The sequence below is a fragment of the Oncorhynchus mykiss genome, chromosome 32 (assembly GCF_013265735.2).
Source record: "Oncorhynchus mykiss isolate Arlee chromosome 32, USDA_OmykA_1.1, whole genome shotgun sequence".
NCBI lineage: Eukaryota > Metazoa > Chordata > Actinopteri > Salmoniformes > Salmonidae > Oncorhynchus > Oncorhynchus mykiss.
The window spans coordinates 8,889,692-8,907,104 of NC_050572.1; the positions used below are offsets into that span (position 1 = coordinate 8,889,692).

The 17,413-nt window shown below is 40.1% G+C and overlaps 2 protein-coding genes and 1 non-coding gene across 3 annotated transcripts; 1 reads left to right on the forward strand and 2 right to left on the reverse strand.

Moving 5' to 3' along the window:
• Nucleotides 1-1,947: 1,947 nt before the first annotated feature.
• On the forward strand, nt 1,948-6,505 carry LOC110487872 (E3 ubiquitin-protein ligase PPP1R11). Its single transcript, XM_021559789.2, has 4 exons — nt 1,948-2,276; nt 3,028-3,136; nt 3,268-5,994; nt 6,026-6,505. Exons 1-3 carry the CDS (start codon nt 2,199-2,201, stop codon nt 3,432-3,434), a joined length of 354 nt encoding a protein of 117 aa, XP_021415464.1. The 5' UTR covers nt 1,948-2,198; the 3' UTR covers nt 3,435-5,994; nt 6,026-6,505.
• Nucleotides 6,506-6,567: 62 nt separating this feature from the next.
• LOC110487871 lies at nt 6,568-11,651 on the reverse strand. Its single transcript, XM_036970628.1, has 3 exons — nt 11,258-11,651; nt 9,531-11,071; nt 6,568-8,506 (listed from the first exon to the last, which is right to left on the reverse strand). Exon 2 carries the CDS (start codon nt 10,471-10,473, stop codon nt 9,556-9,558), a length of 918 nt encoding a protein of 305 aa, XP_036826523.1. The 5' UTR covers nt 10,474-11,071; nt 11,258-11,651; the 3' UTR covers nt 6,568-8,506; nt 9,531-9,555.
• A 1,976-nt stretch (nt 11,652-13,627) lies between these two features.
• Nucleotides 13,628-13,710, reverse strand: LOC118946557. The gene has a single exon (XR_005041428.1). It is a non-coding gene; the product is annotated as a small nucleolar RNA Z195/SNORD33/SNORD32 family (small nucleolar RNA).
• Between the last annotated feature and the right edge of the window lie 3,703 nt (nt 13,711-17,413).

Sequence of the window (17,413 nt, forward strand, 5' to 3'; positions counted from 1 at the left end):
TTTTGTTCAGTGTTGTTGTAAAACAAAGTAAAGCATGAAAGCAACTGTTCACCTTCAATCAATGAATTATTGTAACAATAAATGTAAAAAATCCAATCCATTTAATGTTACCCCTTTAAAACAAAACATAGTTCTAGGCATTTGCTGTTTTTATTCTGCCTTGATAGCGAAGAACATGAAAGCTGTGGGAGTAAATACAGACAATATCTGCACCTTGTCAAAGACCTTTTCGCTCTCTCACATAATTATGCAGAATAGTCATACATACAAAAAACCTATGGTGATTGAGTGCTACAAATTCCAGTGTAGACCCCCTTTCTGTGTTTACAAACATTACCGCACGAGGGCGATGCGCGCAAGTGGTGGTGGTTAACTTTGATACTTAAAAAAAAAAAACGCTGTAATTTCAACCAGAAAAATGTCTCTTTGGCTAACGCTAGCTGTTGCTACAGCCTATTATTTCAATGAGCGTTAGCATTCTAGCTAACAACCGCTGCATCCAAAATAGTTATTCTGCAAAGATCACAACCAAATATAATCTTAGCGACTGCTCCCAAAACATCATTGTACGTGTTTGACAACCCCCCAAAAAAGTGATTTTGTTTCTAAGTAATAAAAACGTAAAACTAAGCTATGTTGAATGGGCGCAGATGACTTTCGCCAAGAGTCGCGCGCATCTGTACTTAGTACGTGTGACTCTTCGACTACACCAATATCACATTGGGGGGTACAAAATCACATTACACAAGGACCTTAACAAGGGACATAGACACACTTACAATTCTAACAGCTTTTTTTGTTAGTCGGGTATTTAATTGTCTTAAAATACATTTCAATTTATTTTTGTAAGATAAGAAAACGTGGTGTTTTTTGTTTGTAAATTTACATTTGTGAATATGAAATTTGGCTAAAATAATAATGAAATGAATTACATAAAATTGTTTCAGCTTATTTCTATCGTAGGATAAGAATCCAAGCAGTACATCTCTCCACAATAGTGTGAAATCTTCATAAATGTGTTCAATTATAAATCTACTGATGTCTTGCCACAGTTTTCTTACATGAACAGAATGCCAAAAAAGAGGCAACACTGTTTCTGGGTGGTCATTACAAAAGGAGCAATTTGAGTTGGTGTTTTCCTTAAACTTCTTCATATAGTGGTTGGCAGGATAATATTTATGAATATTTTTTTACTTCATGTTGGTTTGCAATTATAATGTTGACAAAGTTCCAGTGAAACTTTCTGCTTTTCATCGGCAGGTTTTCTTGTCATGGTCCTTAATTTATAAACATATTTTTTTCCCCACACAGATATTATATATGGAATAATCGGGATATATTGTATAAAAATACTTATTTGTTTTAAGAATATTGGTTCCGAAATAATATCCTATTGGTGAGCCAACTGGTAAATGCAGAGGCTCTTACACTTAATTATAAGGAATTATTATCACGTTACAAGGTCCCTGTAACACCTAAAGATGTTGCAGTTATTTTAGATGCCATTCCCTCAGGTGTTACTTTATTATTCAGGAACGTGTCAAGACCTGACCCTCAGAACCTACCTCCCATTAACCCTGTTGACTCATCAGTAGGAAAGAATTGTTCCTCTTTTGGTCCATTCAACAACAGAGAGATACGAACCTTGTTTCAGCAGGATATTGTATACCTTTTTGGGCCTTATTGGGCCGGATTTATTGATAATATCTGTTGGAAAAAAGTTTGGATGTTGCCACACACATACCTACCTACTTGTTAACAAAATTAAGACGTGGGATCAAAGTGTTCATTTTTTTTGGTATATTCTAATTATCTTCAGTTCATATTTGTTTGCTTTGTAAATACATTTGGATTAATAAGATAATAAAAATAAACCGTTTTTAAACTGTTTTCCCTTGATAATTATGTTCGTGTCATTTAATAACTAGCTAGCTGCAGCAACCATACAACAATCAATGTTTCCGGCGAACACGTTTGCGTACGGAACTGCCGGAAGTGGTCCGTCTAGGAATTACTTCCTCCATATAGCCGATTCTTTTTTTTTGTTTTTGTAATTCTGATACAGCTTCTTGCCGAACATCTAACGACAACGAGTCTGTTTAGTGTTGCAGAAACAGGGTGGTTGTTGTTCCCAAAACAACGTTGACGTTTGTTGACGGCTGGCGCGACCTCAATACCGCAAAACTAACATCATCGGGATGGCGGAGGCGCCAGGTACTTCTAACGAGACGATAACGGAGACCATTCAAGTAGAAACACCGCCACCGCCCCAGCAGGTAAACTAGCTATAGAAACCCAAATCATTTGCCAAGTAGTAGATACAGGAAGATAACGAATAAACTGTTTGGAATCGAGTCCAATATGCATGCAGAGGCCGCAGTAGATCAGTTATCTAGTTACAATAGCTAAAGTAATCCATTATTACCTAAAGCCAGCAATTCCATGTAAATGCGGCATTTATGCAGAGGCAAGATTTTTCACTTTAAAACCTATGCCAAACAAAATTAATTGATTTCGAAGTTTAACAAGCCATACAAATGTTTGCACAATGACTACTTTGAACAATTTACTAAATTTACTAAAACATTTACTGGTAAAAAAAACTGTGCAAATGCGACGTTTGGTAATTTACAGAAGAAATACGTTCAAATCTAACCTCTGTTTTTATTGTGTTGTCAAACTTCTGCACAGTTCTTCCTATAAATGCTTTTGTAAAAAATTATGTGCAAATTGTTCACAATAGTAATTGGGCATAGAGATCTATGGTTTGTTCAACTTTGAAATAAAAAAAATCTGAGTCTTGGCGTAATTCCGTTACCATAGAATTGCCCCTTACTAATTAGCTCATACAATCATGGTGAAACTATTTGATCCTAGCTGTCAAGTGTATCACATTGCCAGTTGTACCAGCCCATCAACTAACTAGCAAATGTGATGTTGACTGACTACATGACCTTGTTGACAAGAGAAACACCAAATGCCTGTATGAAGGTGAAGCTTTAACAGTCTCCTGTTTGTGTCTCTCAGGAGGGGCGTAGCCTGACCATCAAGCTGAGGAAGAGAAAGACTGACAAGAAGGTGGAGTGGTCCAGCGACACAGTGGACAACGAGCATATGGGAAGGAGGTCCTCCAAGTGTGAGTATTTATTTCACACCTCCCTCTGTTTCTAGCTGTTTAGATGCACTTCTCTGTTATCTGGTGCTCTAAAATATATGCATGCAATTGTAGGCATTATTGATGACTGAGTATTTCTGACACCTTCACAGGTTGCTGCGTCTACGAGAAACCCAAACAGTTCGGAGAGTCCTCCTCTGAAAGCGAGGGAGATGACGAAGGCTGTGGAAGTGCACACTGCATTCTAGGACATGGGAAAGACATGCATGGACACAGTGGAGGGGGTGGCGGGAACTCTGGAGGATCACATGCCCATTAATGATTAAGAGTGGAGACTGGGGGTTACGACACATACTGCTACACACACAGTCTCATTTAGTTCAGTCAAAGGCAGTACTGGAAGGAAAAGGGATACAGATTAGAACCTGTTTGATAAGAAAACGGGGTGCTGTTGAGAGTTCATTGTATATATTACAATCATTTTTCTTTTTTATAAAGAGTACTTTTCCTTATTTGTCTAAATACTTGATATTACTTATGTTGCAGTATCTTAGCCTGTGTGCCAGACAGTCTGTTCCTGCTTGTCAAACAGGGATTTGGAAAGATGATGATGTAACAATGTAGAGAGCTGAAATAGTCTGGTACCCAGACTACTACTAGGGAGCGAGTTCCAAACAACAGCCTATCCAGGGCTCTCCAACCCTGTTCCTGGAGAGCTACCATCCTGTAGGTTTTTGTAGCTGGTCGATGAGCTTAATCAGGTTAGTTACAACTGTGGTTGGAGTTAAAACCTACAGGAGGGTAGCTCTCCAGGAACAGGGTGGGAGAGCCCTGCCCTATTCCCTATATAGGGCCCTGGTCGACTGTATTGCACTTTAAAGGGAAGAGGCTGCCATTTGGGTCGTAACGTCTTTTATCTCTACTTCAAAGTAATGAGTACTCCATGAATACTTAAGTAGCAAACAGTCTTATTTTATGGACACAATGTTGTACAGACAAACAGTTGTCTATCTGTCTACATTAAAGAAGTTTAGGGGAGTATTTAGGACACTATTTTAAGGAAAAGCTAGTCTTGGCTTTCTTATTTTCATGTAACATTGCTGACATTACCTTTCAGTTGAGTGCAGTGAAATATGTGTTGATGCACAATCCTCTCCCTGCCCTTTTACAATCCTCAGAAGTGTTGAGTACATTAGTTTCAGCACTTCAAATAAGAACAGAATTGATGGCAGGTTGCCTTAAATTCTGAGAAGATGTAAAGATATGTCCTTTTGTATTGATGAGGTGAGAGAATGTCAACATACCAATAATTAGAAAAATCTTAGAAACCATGCATATGCAACTAATGATATACAGATTATATACACTGAGCTACAAAAGTATTGGGACAGTGACATTTTTGTTGTTTTGGCTCTACTCAAATGACACTGACTATGAGGTGAAATTGCAGACTTCCAGCTTTAATTAGAAAGTGTTTTCATTCATATTTAAAACCGTTTAGAAATTACAACACTTTTTGTACATAGTCCTGCCATTTTAGGGGATCAACCGTATTGGGATAGATTCACTTAAGTGTATTAAAGGAGTACAAAGTTAAGTATTTGGTCCCATATTCATAGCACGCAATGACTACATCAAGCTTGTGACTACAAATTTGTTGGATTCATTTTCTGTTTGGTTGTTTAAGATTATTTTGTGCCCAATAGAAATGAATGGTAAATAATGTATTGTCATTTTGGAGTCAAATAATATATGTTTCTGAACACTTCTACACTAATGTGAATGCTACCATAATTCTGGATAATCCTGAATGAATCGTGAATAATAATACGTGAGAAAGTTAGACGAACATATCACATCCCCCGCTCCTCCTAAAAATGCTAACCTCCCGTTATTGTGATAGTGAGAGGTTAGCATGTCTTGGGGGGGTATGACATAAAATGCTAACCTCCCGTTATTGTAATAGTGAGAGGTTAGCATGTCTTGGGGGGTATGACATTAAATGCTAACCTCCCGTTATTGTAATAGTGAGAGGTTAGCATGTCTTGGGGGGTATGACATAAAATGCTAACCTCCCGTTATTGTAATAGTGAGAGGTTAGCATGTCTTGGGGGGGTATGACATAAAATGCTAACCTCCCGTTATTGTGATAGTGAGAGGTTAGCATGTCTTGGGGGTATGACATTTGTGTGTCTGTAACCCTCAAGTTAAAGCTGACAGTCTGCACTTTAACCTCACAGTCTATGCATAATTTTACACCCCCAAGTGCTGGAGTACAGAGCCAAAACAACAGTTGTGTCACTGTCCCAAATACTTTTGTAGTTCACTGTATATCCTTTCATTCATTATCCCCATCAGTGAGGTTATCCCCTCTGAGAATGAATGCACCAGGGCAACATTGGCAGTAACCTCCGCTGCATGCTGGTTGGTTATGAAGGGAAAAAAAAGCTGCCATTTTAAATCAGTCTTATAATTGCATCATACTTATTGCACTGTGATCTGCTGTGATCGGGCAGAGAAGATAACGTTTGTTTCAGTGAGAGGAGATAAATGCCATTTATTTAGTGCTGCTGTGTACTTTCCGTACTAGACTGAACATAAAGTGGGACAAAATGTAGTAGTACCGCAGTCCAGATCATGCAGTTCAACTGAAGACATGGGAGAAAGAGAGTTTTTGAATGGATAGGGAGAAGGTGCATGATGAATTGAATGGATAGGGAGAAGGTGCATGATGAATTGAATGGATAGGGAGAAGGTGCATGATGAATTGAATGGATAGGGAGAAGGTGCATGATGAATTGAATGGATAGGGAGAAGGTGCATGATGAATTGAATGGATAGGGAGAAGGTGCATGATGAATTGAATGGATAGGGAGAAGGTGCATGATGAATTGAATGGATAGGGAGAAGGTGCATGAGGAATTGCTGGCCCAAGCTGTGTTCACCAGTGTCTCAACTGACCAAATGTCACTGGCCATTTCCCCATTGTATACTCCTCGCATCCTCTCTCCTCGTCTCCTTCTCAAAATCCAGTCGAAGGAGACGGTTAGAGGGGTGGGACCTCTGGCTTTCTCATCCAATGGATTTTGAGGAGAGAGGAAGTGAGGAGTATGCAATTGAGAAAAGGCCAGTGTCTCGGGCTTCATCCTCTGTGATTCCAAACACCGTATTACTACTTAAACTGTACTTGATCTGTGACAACATACACTATGTATATAGTGTATAGTAATATATATGGACTACATCCAATTTCACCATACGTCACCATTTTCTATTACAGATACACACATACAATGTTCCTGTACTGGTAAAGCACCTTTCTGTACATAAAATACATCACGTGAGATCAGATTTAATGTGAATGAAAGATTAAATCACTTTGTCCAAGTGCGTTACATGAGTTGAACTTGAGATGTATGTGTATATCATAGCACAAATAAAGATTATTCAAGGAAATTAGAATATTGGTTTATTATTATTATTATATTAGTTCTGGACCTCCCAACAATCTCTCCTACAACACTGATAGTTCAGGCCAGGGGTGTATTCACTAGGAACCAAACGTAAGCAAACAGGCCAAAAGGGGACTAAAAGACTACCAGAACTAATTTCCGTTGCACAATGTTTTTCTACGGTGTGCACTACTGAATAGACCCCTGGGTCTCCCATCAACCCCACCTACAAGACCGTTCAGGTTTCCAGGACTGTACCGGAGTTACCTCATCTCACTAAAGGTCAACACAGAGGGATACTGAATTAGTGGTTTGTGGCCATGGAGACAAGTAGAAATAAGTCAAATGACCAGGTCACATCCAGGGACCTCATCAGTGAGGTTATTCTGGTCTTTGTCCTGGCTGCCAAAAGTATGAATCCTATTGACGGAGAGCTCCCAATACCTGACACATGGCCTTGGATGCATCCCAAATGGCACCCTATTCCCCACATAGTGCACTACTTTTGACCAGGACCCATAGAGCTATATAGAAAATAGGGTGCCTTCTAGGGATAAACACACCCTATGAGATATTATGTCACTCGTTTCATGGCATTTTTACATCTGCAACATTGATCAATGTTTGGCTACTGAACATGGTGGATTTTCATGTGATGGTTTTGCTACCTTATTCTTTTTTGAGAATCAGATTCTCGAGTCATTTTGACAGTGATCCAGCACTTGTCTGGGGACATTGCACATTCTCGTTACAAAACAACATCTTTCTTTATAATCGACACATGGAGTAACAAGTCAAAAATGCAACAAAAACACACACGAGAGATAAAAGGCAGAGAGGAATTGCAGATATGGTATCACTGTTCAAAGTTCTCATTATCAGTACGCAGCGAGGGTATCGTATAACATTCTGCATCACTGTGAAGTTTTGATAGCTGTATCTGTTTTGCTACGATACAAAAAAAAATATCTGAAAAAGGCCATTGTAGAAACTAGAACATTCTTTCAAAGCTTTCATGATACAGGGGCACTGTGGGTAAAAAAAACCCTCTTCCGCATGCAATACTGTAGATTGTGGCTCATGCTGAGGAAGAAGAAAACCTTTGCAGGTAGAATTTAGTGTTCCTGAGCTTGACTGTTGGTTTCTATGGGATTGTGCAAAACTTGCTACTGGATAACTGCACAACCAAGTTTCATATAAACACAGTTTCTTTTAAAAAAATAATAAAAAAAAAGTCTTACCATTGAATGTTTCTGGTCTGTAAGTTACCTTTCAAATCAGGAACCATATGTGTGATAAGACAGATACATATATAAATGTGTTCAATTTGTAGTGTACTATTAAGAATATGATTATCATGGAGAAAGACAGGGATAATATACTAAGGCATACTTGTAAAGTTAAAACTACCTACACATGCAGTATTATGGCACAGGAAATAAACAGAAAAGGCTAATAAACCTTATGTCCAAAAAAACAAACATTAAGCTTTGAAAGAAAACTATGGAGAAAAAAAAGGTGCTGGTATCTGTCGAGTAGATATTCAAAAGTAAATCTGAACAAAACAAAAGAATCCCTCTTGCCATGTCTAATTAAACATAATTGTATGAATTTGAGTATCAAATAAAAGTACTTTAGGGGGAGGGAAACGAAAAGGCAGAAGAATAGAACTGAGAGATGACAAGTGTTATCACTGGGGCCTATTTGACCAAGATTGTAGTGGATGTGCTTTGCCCTCAGCTCCAATGAATATCACAGTAGTGAGGTGAAATGTAGCTTCAAAGTCCTTCAGCCTCTCCCTCTCCTCATTGAACACGGTGTCAGCTGGGCTCAGCTCTTTTCACGTGACTGTCTTTGCATTGATAGGCTGTCGAAACGTAACTTCTCAGTCCCTCCACATCCCTCTTCCCTCCAACTTTCCTCCATGTCAAAGGATTTCCTGTGGGGAGAAAAACATAATGATCAGTAAACAGTTAGTGGTTGAGATGCTTTAAAATAGCCTCAAGCTAACCATAACAAAATCACATGGGAAGGTCATTAGGATGACAACAGCAAGAGAAAAACAGGAGATGAAAACAACTTGAAAACTGTCAGCTCTAAAAGTCTGGGTTGTATCCACTAGGCAGAAAACGGAAGAAAACGTACTGAGGCAGGGACAATCTGACCTTGCCCAAAAATAAACGCTTTTTGTAATTTTCTGTAGCAAACGTGCCCTTTGACCCTATTACATGGACAAAAACCCTCACTTTATTCCCGTGGGGCTGCTGTTTGTGGCTATTATAGCAGCACCCCTTCAGGCAAATAAAATCCCATCCTCCCCTTCATACATAACCGCTCTCTATGTAAACTGTAATGACACGTCTTTCCCCAAAGCCATAGATATATCATTAGTTCAAGCTGGTTTCACACAACTTGGAGAATGTCACAGTTCCTTTTCTCTGGTTGCAAGATTAAAATAGCTGAAAGAGCAGTTTGTGGCGGGCTGTCGATTAAAATAGCTCAAAGCAGAGCAGTTTGTGGCAGGCTGTAGGTTAAAATAGCTCAAAGCAGAGCAGTTTGTGGCAGGCTGTCGATTAAAATAGCTCAAAGCAGAGCAGTTTGTGGCGGGCTGTAACCTAGCGGTTAAAAGCTTTGGGCCAGTAACCGAAAGGTCGCTGGTTCGAATCCTCGAGCAGACTAGGTGATATGTGGCCTTGAGCAAGGCAAATAACCCTAATTGCTCTGGATAAGAGTGCCTGCTAAATGACCCCCCAAAAAAACAAACAAACAAAAAATATTGTAGAAGGTGCAAAGATTGCCAAACTAGACAAGAATAGTCTCCATAGTTTGAGTTTACACTAAGTTTGCACAATATTTTTTCTGCAATTCGTTAACATGAAAACTCACACTTTACATCCCAAGGCTGTAGTACAGTTTGAAAACACAGAAAATCAAACAGAGAGAAAGAGACAGAAACAACTTACCAAAACAAACTTTCTTTCAGGGATATTATTTTGTAGTCAGGTACATTTCTGTAACTTCCCCATCGTCTCCCACTTCCTCCTCCTCCTCATCTTCCACCTCCTTTTCTCCTTTCTCTTCCTCCACCTCATCGCCCTCTCCTAAGATCACACACTGCCGGACGCTGACAGAGATGACTAGTGCTTGCACGATGCCGTACACCAGAGCAAAATGTGGAAGATACTCCTGGACCAACCAGAGCAGTCCTGCCATTCCAACAGTGGAGACAAAAAACATTGCCATTCCATGGAGCCACAACTTCAGTCCTCCTTGGACCCCTAGCATCTCCAGGACCAACTTGGTAGGGGGGGACACAGTCCACAGGAAGCCCACCACGAGCAGGTCAAACAGGTGGCGAAGGAGGTTGAAGCAGATCTCATAGTGTTCCGGAACTATCTCCCCATTCCAGGCACGTGCAAAGAACCGGAAGGCTGATGAGGAGCTAGGTGTGGGAGAAGGTGGAGGAGTTCCATAGTCAGAATACTCCCCATCGTTGTCAGAGTCCCATCCTCCACCGATACATTTCCTCTGCTTGAGCCCACCAGGTTCAGCTGCTCTTGGCCAGAAGAAGTCGCGGGACGGCAGAACCTTAGTCCACCATCTGGAGCCACCATGTTCTGCTTTCCCCTCAGCCACCTGCTTGCCCTCGCCCATATCTTCAATTTCCAGGGACTGGATTTTCTCCTCACTTGCTTCCCAGTACTCGTCAATCAATGTTGTTTGGTCACTTGCTTGCCTTTTCTGTCCGGTTCCCCAAAACCATGTTGTTAACCCTCCCAAGCCCCAGCTGCCTCTTGTCTGCCTCTCGTCTTTCATGGTTTTGTCAGGTGCTACTTTGCTGCCCCAGGGCCAGTAGGAGACAGCTGGACGCACCCACCCCCAGACTCTTCCTACTACATCTGTCATGTCAGCTCCCTTAGTTTAGTTCCCTTAATTCTGTCTGGATTTTAGACTAAAGGACTTATGAAGAATGTACTAACGGGTTAAACTGTATGTCTATCAGCTCAAAGGTTTTGTTAGAGTATAGTACATTAGATGAATGAGTCAAATTAACAATTAGAGGGTGTGCACCTCAGGACATGAAAGACCTGTAGGTGTTCAATGTTATATCGAAACCAACAATACGGTCCCTACACAGCACAACACCTACACCCAAGGGAAAATTCCAATGTGAGGTACTAGCTACATGTCTTCCCCAAATAGACTTTCACCTTGCTTTAGCCAATTTTGCTTTTATAACAGTGAGTGCCATACAAACAAACCACACCAAAATACAACTTTGAGTAAATCAAATAGCCAGTTTTACATCTACAGTGTAAAGATTAGGGATTAAATTGTAAGATATCTTAGTCTATACATATATGTACTTGGCTACAATATTTTCAGGTACTTTCTGAATAACATGTCCAACTTTACAGGGTAAAGACGTTTAGTGGAGGAATGTAGCAGGCCAATCTTAAATCTCCGACAATGTGTTTCTCTCGAGTCTCTTCCACTTCTTGATCTGGGGGGGGGGGTTAAAATAGGAGTCAACTCATTGCTACATCATAACAAAAATAGTAACTAGTAAGATGGTTAACATTAGCCAGCTAAGCGCTAGATAATCTTACAAAAGTTAGATATTGATACATTTATCTAGCTAACGGTAGTCTAGTTAAAGTTAGTTGTCACTCGCTAAAGCAAAACTCACCTTGTCCCCTATAACAGTTCGCTAATCAAGATCAGAAAACGTCCACGTAGCTAGCTATCAACTTATTGGCAAAGTAGGCTAATTTGAGTGCCAAACGTACTGAACTGTTATCTAAACGTCGTTGATGTATCCACTTAAACGACTGGCATCTTTTACAATTACGTCCATACGATATCAGCTAGACGTTTATTCCGAAAACTGCGAAACTCGCCGATTATCTGCAGTAATTGAAGCTGCTAACTAGTTAGCATACAATAGAACGCACCTGGAACCGGAAATAGCTGGCATACTTCCGAGCCGAGTGAAACGAGTTCTGTACCAAAGATTATATAACCCTAGATAGGCTACGGTCAGTCTTTCCACTGTAGAAATGAACCATAGCAGGCAGTCAAGCACAAGCTAGTGAGCTCCGATTGGTGCGTTCTAGCATTTATTTGCATATTACATTTTTAGGAACGCCTTTATCTGTGATGCGTGTGAGAAATAACTCAATTAGGCCATGCATGCCTCCAACGCATTTGATTTTTAAAAACTTTTAAAGGTTAAGGTCTACAATTCCTGCCAGTCCGATTAGATTCTAGTTTCGGAAAGAAACCCGTACGAGGAGCAAATGTCACCGATGAGAAAAGTGGCATAATGTTCGCCAAAAATCCACCTTCTCCCATCACCAAATTTGGTGGTGAGTGGAAACGCTAACCGGATGCTTCACATTAACACGCCCGGTTATGCGCCATTGTTGGCTGCTATTGGTCATTATTTGTAGTGGCTTAGTCAAGACTGCTGGATATAATTGATACACTAGCCAAACCTGACTAAATTAAACAGTAGAAAGTATTTACTATTCATGTGAAACTTCTGCATTGAATGCTTGTGTTGGTTAGTAACCTCTTTCTTACAGGGGCAACCTTATAAGAGGTATGGGGTAGTGTTAGATATCACAAACAATTTGCAAGCCCATACCCCCAGTCAGAAACAGTACACGGATGACTCCTCATTTTTTTTATTCAAACACTGCAAGCACAAATTGCATAAGTGGCAATTAACGTCTAATTACATCAGCAGTTGTCAGAGTGTTAACCTTTAGTAGGAGGGTGTCAGATATCACAAACGAAAATCCTTGATCGTCGTCTTGCCAACTTCAGGGAATCAAAGCCAAGATAAAATTGTTCATACGCACAGTATACAGCAAAGTCCCCCAATCAACTAAGTGCTTACGTTAAGCATTTCATTTCACAACTGAAGCTCTTGAAGAATCTCCCATCTATTTCAAGATCCTCCAAGTCCTAAAAAGACAAATGTGTCAGTTACAAACACATAACATGATTAGGAAGGTAAAGGCAAACAAATTGCAGTGTCAGTGCATTGAAAGAGCTTAATGGTAATCAGACACCGTCAACTAGTATCTTCAAAGAGACAACATGGCACCAACACAGCAAGGAAACAACCACCTTCTGTACTGACCTGTCAACATATACAAGTAATCCTGGAGTCCACGGTCTGGGCAGGGCAAAGGAGCAACACTCAACCTCAAGAAAGGAAAAGGCAGCAATTACTACCTCCATTACAATGTACATATGAAAACATCTAACCCAATTGGATTTATCAGCTACTCAGTTGAAACAATAAGGTCACATCACTTGCAAAACAAGTGACTGGGGAAACCAACCGATAGAATCTTATCAGTTCAAGTGATCATGTATTGAATGACAGAGTCAAGACTAATTCATTCACATGCTCTTGATATTTGGCATTTGTGTCTCAGTGCGCTGCGAGAAAGCATCAGTTTAATTCAGGAACCGAAATCGCAATCATCATAGACGCTCTACAGGCATTATCCCATAACACAAGTACACCAAAAACACAAGTGTCACAAAAATGCAAAGTGTCAATTACTTACATTTGTTCCCAAAGATGTTGACACCCTCAACAACCACCTTGTGGCCTGAATGCAGAGAAATGATTACATATTGAAACATGGACAAGTACACAGGACCACTAGAATATCCACTGTCTCAGATGGTAATGTGAGTTATCATAGTAGTTACTCAAGCAATGTATGTTAAGCAGAATCATTGACAGCTGTGGTTAAGTCATATATTAACATAGCTAGGTCATCATGGTGTAAGTACACATGTCAAGTGACATGAAATCCTCGGACTGGATAATGATTAGTCATTAGATGTTACTAATGGATCAAAATAACTGATTTCACAACTCACCTCAGCAGAACTTATGTTGCCACAACGGCAGCAAGCAGACAAATTAAAATGGCCCCTGCCATCGAGCAGCAGAACCTGGGAAAGTAACACAGCAAGACGTAAGCTTTTTTTGCTACAACATGAGGTTCAAATGATTCAACAAGGTTGCTTTTATGTCTCAGATGGTAGTGCATGTAAAGTATTCTCATGGTCGTTAAACTCAAATACATTACTGTGGTAAACATCACTGACAAGCAAAAATATGTACTTGGATAAATGTATTTAACGAAGGTTTAGGGAATTGATTCACAGCCACTGGTACTCTGAGCCACGAAGAGACCTCAATGAAAACTACTTTAATGCATAACAAATATCTCACAAAGGGTAAGAGCCTTGCACGAAAGTATCCTCAATCGGTCTAGAAAGTAATGAAATACATTAGAATCCAAAGGTACTTGATGGCATGATACCCAGTATGCATTTCCAGAGCACAGTCACGTGAACGTCATGATGTTCTCAGAGGCTAGTCTAGGAAATCATTAATGCATACACTGTTGGAGCCAACAGGGCTTCTGTGCATTAATCTCACCGATTGGCTGAACACTTGCAGGAGTTAGCATTCATTGTGATCCAGCTATTTCCTCCCACAGAACACTGGAGACAAACGCCATGGAATCTGAGAATGCAGCGTTAGAGAAAGGAGAAAGAGTTAAAACACATGACATTATGTAACTAGTGTGAATATTGGTTAATCAGAACCAAAAGCATTATGTCAAATTTCAGCAGTTTGCAAAACCAATCAATGATTCATTATAGTTAACCAATAACTCAGTTGATAGTAAGCCATTCTGATGGCCACCTAGGATGTAAATTATATTATTTAACTAGGCAAGTCAGTTAAGAACCAATTCATATTTACAATGATAGCCTACCCCTGCCAAACCCTAACGATACTGGGCCAATTGTGCGCCGCCCTATGGGACTCCCAATCACCACCGGTTAAACAGCCAAGGATCGAACCAGGATCTGTAGTGACTCCTCTAGGACTGAGATGCAGGGGTGGGAACAATTTGTTACGTTCCAAAAAACAACGCCAACAAACGCATACAAAAGTAGCATTTGCAAATAACCTAGCCAACTAGCTGCCGAATAGGTATCAACTCACAACGTAACTTATTTTTAATAGGACAGACATTTTTGGGAATAAACATGGCGTGTGAAAAACGTTACAGAATTGCCCATGATACGTCGTATGTGTTCGTTGCCAACCTTGTCATTTACGACGTTTTTGGAACGTTCACCAAATTATACCGACCCCGATGCAGTGCCGTAAAAAGCTGCACCACTCAGGAGTCAGTCATCAGTACTGTCCCGACAAAATGACAAGGTTAACTAAATGTTTGTTGGGCAAGCTCGGTACATCGTGCTGCACATTTAAACTTCAGTCCCCAAGACGAGAACAGACTAGGGGAGGCACACAGTACTACAACGATCTCTATTCCACATCAAGTAACTGATGTAAGCAGTAAACTTATGGAACACAGGCACAGATATGTTATGCATACACATGGATTTTGTATTGTAGATGTGGTAGTGGCTTAGGGCACACTTGTGAAATCTGAATCTAGATTACTGTTTTATTAAATTGTAATAACTGGCGTAATTTTGATGGACGACAGGAAGGGGATCCATAATAGAAAAAAAACACGTTTTAGCACGCAAAATGTAGAGTTCGAAATTAATTGCAGAATAAAATAAACATTTACGGACGGAAAGCAAACAATGGATCTTACTTCAATAACTTGAATTATTTGTCAACCTCCAGGTGCCCCAGAAACTCACCATCAAATGATACACTGCTTGAGACGCCCGTCCACTTCCCTGAGACAACCAAACATGTTGCATTAATTAAATTATCTTTCAACTATATAGGTAACGTTAGTGAATGATACATAATTGAGGGAAGTGTCTCAGTGCACTGTGAAAGAACATCACTGTAAATCAGAGACTCTAGTCTAGTAAATCATCATAAACACTCCAAACGCAAGACAAATTTCATTATTAGGGTCAGCGGTGCACGTCTTTCGTGCATGCGCACATGGTGTTGCTGGCTAGCTAAAGTAGGTATATAAACTAGTTAGATTTACCTTGCAAACTTCTGGTGACTTGGGCAACCTCTCAGCCACACTCGCCGTCTTTATAACAAGCATTACCAACCCATTTGGGATGCATTTTTCCCGACATAAATGTAACGCGTGTCTTCATCTTTTTCTCATCTGCCTACACCACTCATTCAAGCGTCTTGACTGGAGAGAGGCCTAATGAACGGGGGTGCGTTCTATTTATACGGCTGGGTCCTTACAGCTATACGGCTAGCACATATACTGCCTGTTTTTATATTGTCATTCATACATATCCCATAATGATGTTTAGATACAATATTGTAACATCTATATTTCCACGTTTGTTTTCAGGTAAATATTTACAAGGTGATAAACTGGAAAATATCGACAATTTCTGAGATTTCGAAACCTTCGACAAATACTTATTATGCGCAATAGGTGGCGTATTTCACACTAAATATCCATGACAGCCCTACAAACCACACCCTCTGGCACGCCCACTTTTATAGATATCCTGACAAAATACACTTTTCTCTCCGCCATGACAATTTTTTATTTTATTTCACCTTTATTTAACCAGCTAGGCTAGGCTGGTTAAAGTTCCCATTTGCAACTGCGACCTGGCCGAGATAAAGAAAAGCAGGTAGACACATACAACAACACAGAATTACACATGGAATAAACAAACATGCAATCAATAATACAGTAGAAAAATCTATATACAGCATGTGCAAATGAGGTAGGATAAGAGAGGTAAGGCAATAAATAGGCCATGGTGGTGAAATAATTACAATATAGCAATTAAACACTGGAATGGTAGATGTGCAGCAGGTGAATGTGCAAGTAGATACTGGGGTGCAAAGGAGCAAGATAAATAAATACATTATGGTATCTACCTACCTCATCCCCATGCAGTATTTATTTATCTTTATTTAAAGGTGAAATATATATATATATATATATATATATATATATATATATATATATATATATATATATATATTAAAAGGTAGATTGGATGGGATATTTACAGATGAGCTATGTACAGGTGCAGTGATCTGTGAGCTGCTCTGACAGCTGGTGCTTAAAGCTGAGGAAGGTAAGAGTCTCCAGCTTTAGTGATTTTTGCAGTTCGTTCCAGTCATTGGCAGCAGAGAACTGGAAGGAAAGGCAGCCAAAGGAAGAATTTGCTTTGGGTGTGACCAGAGAGACATACCTGCTGGAGCGCGTGCTACAGGTAGGTGCTGCTATGGTGACCAGTGAGCTGAGATAAGGCGGAGCTTTACCTAGCAGAGACTTGTCGATGACCTGGAGCCAGTGGGTTTGGCGACGAGTATGAAGTGAGGGCCAACCAACGAGGGCGTACAGGTCGCAGTGGTGGGTAGTATATGGGGCTTTGATGACAAAACGGATGGCACTGTGATAGACTGCATCCAATGGAAGTCAATGGAAGTCTTTGTCCACAAAGCGGCACTCATCATGGAATCATGATGTCATCAGTGATCTTCAGATAGTAGCTCTAGAAAGAGGCGGCAGGTAGCCTAGTGGTTAGAGTGTTGGGCCAGTAACCGAAAGGCTCGAATCCCCAAGGTATAAATCTGTCGTTCTGTCCCTGAACAAGGCAGTTAACCCACTGTTCCTAGGCCGTCATTGTGAATAAGAATTGTCTTAAAACTCTCTGGGATAGGCGTCCTACTAGAGGGACAAATTCAAATAAATAATCATAAAAATGATGGATATTAAACATTTAGGTACATACAAGTGTCTTATATTGGTTAAAAACTTAAATTCTTGTTAATCTAACTGCACTGTCCGATATACAGTAGCTATTACAG

Coding starts and splice junctions, on each gene's coding strand:
- LOC110487872 (XM_021559789.2), top strand. CDS start 2,199: ATGGCGGAGGCGCCAGGTACTTCTAACGAGACGATAACGGAGACCATT. Junction 2,277..3,027: donor CACCGCCACCGCCCCAGCAG/GTAAACTAGCTA, acceptor TGTGTCTCTCAG/GAGGGGCGTAGCCTGACCAT. Junction 3,137..3,267: donor GGGAAGGAGGTCCTCCAAGT/GTGAGTATTTAT, acceptor ACACCTTCACAG/GTTGCTGCGTCTACGAGAAA.
- LOC110487871 (XM_036970628.1), bottom strand. CDS start 10,473: ATGACAGATGTAGTAGGAAGAGTCTGGGGGTGGGTGCGTCCAGCTGTC.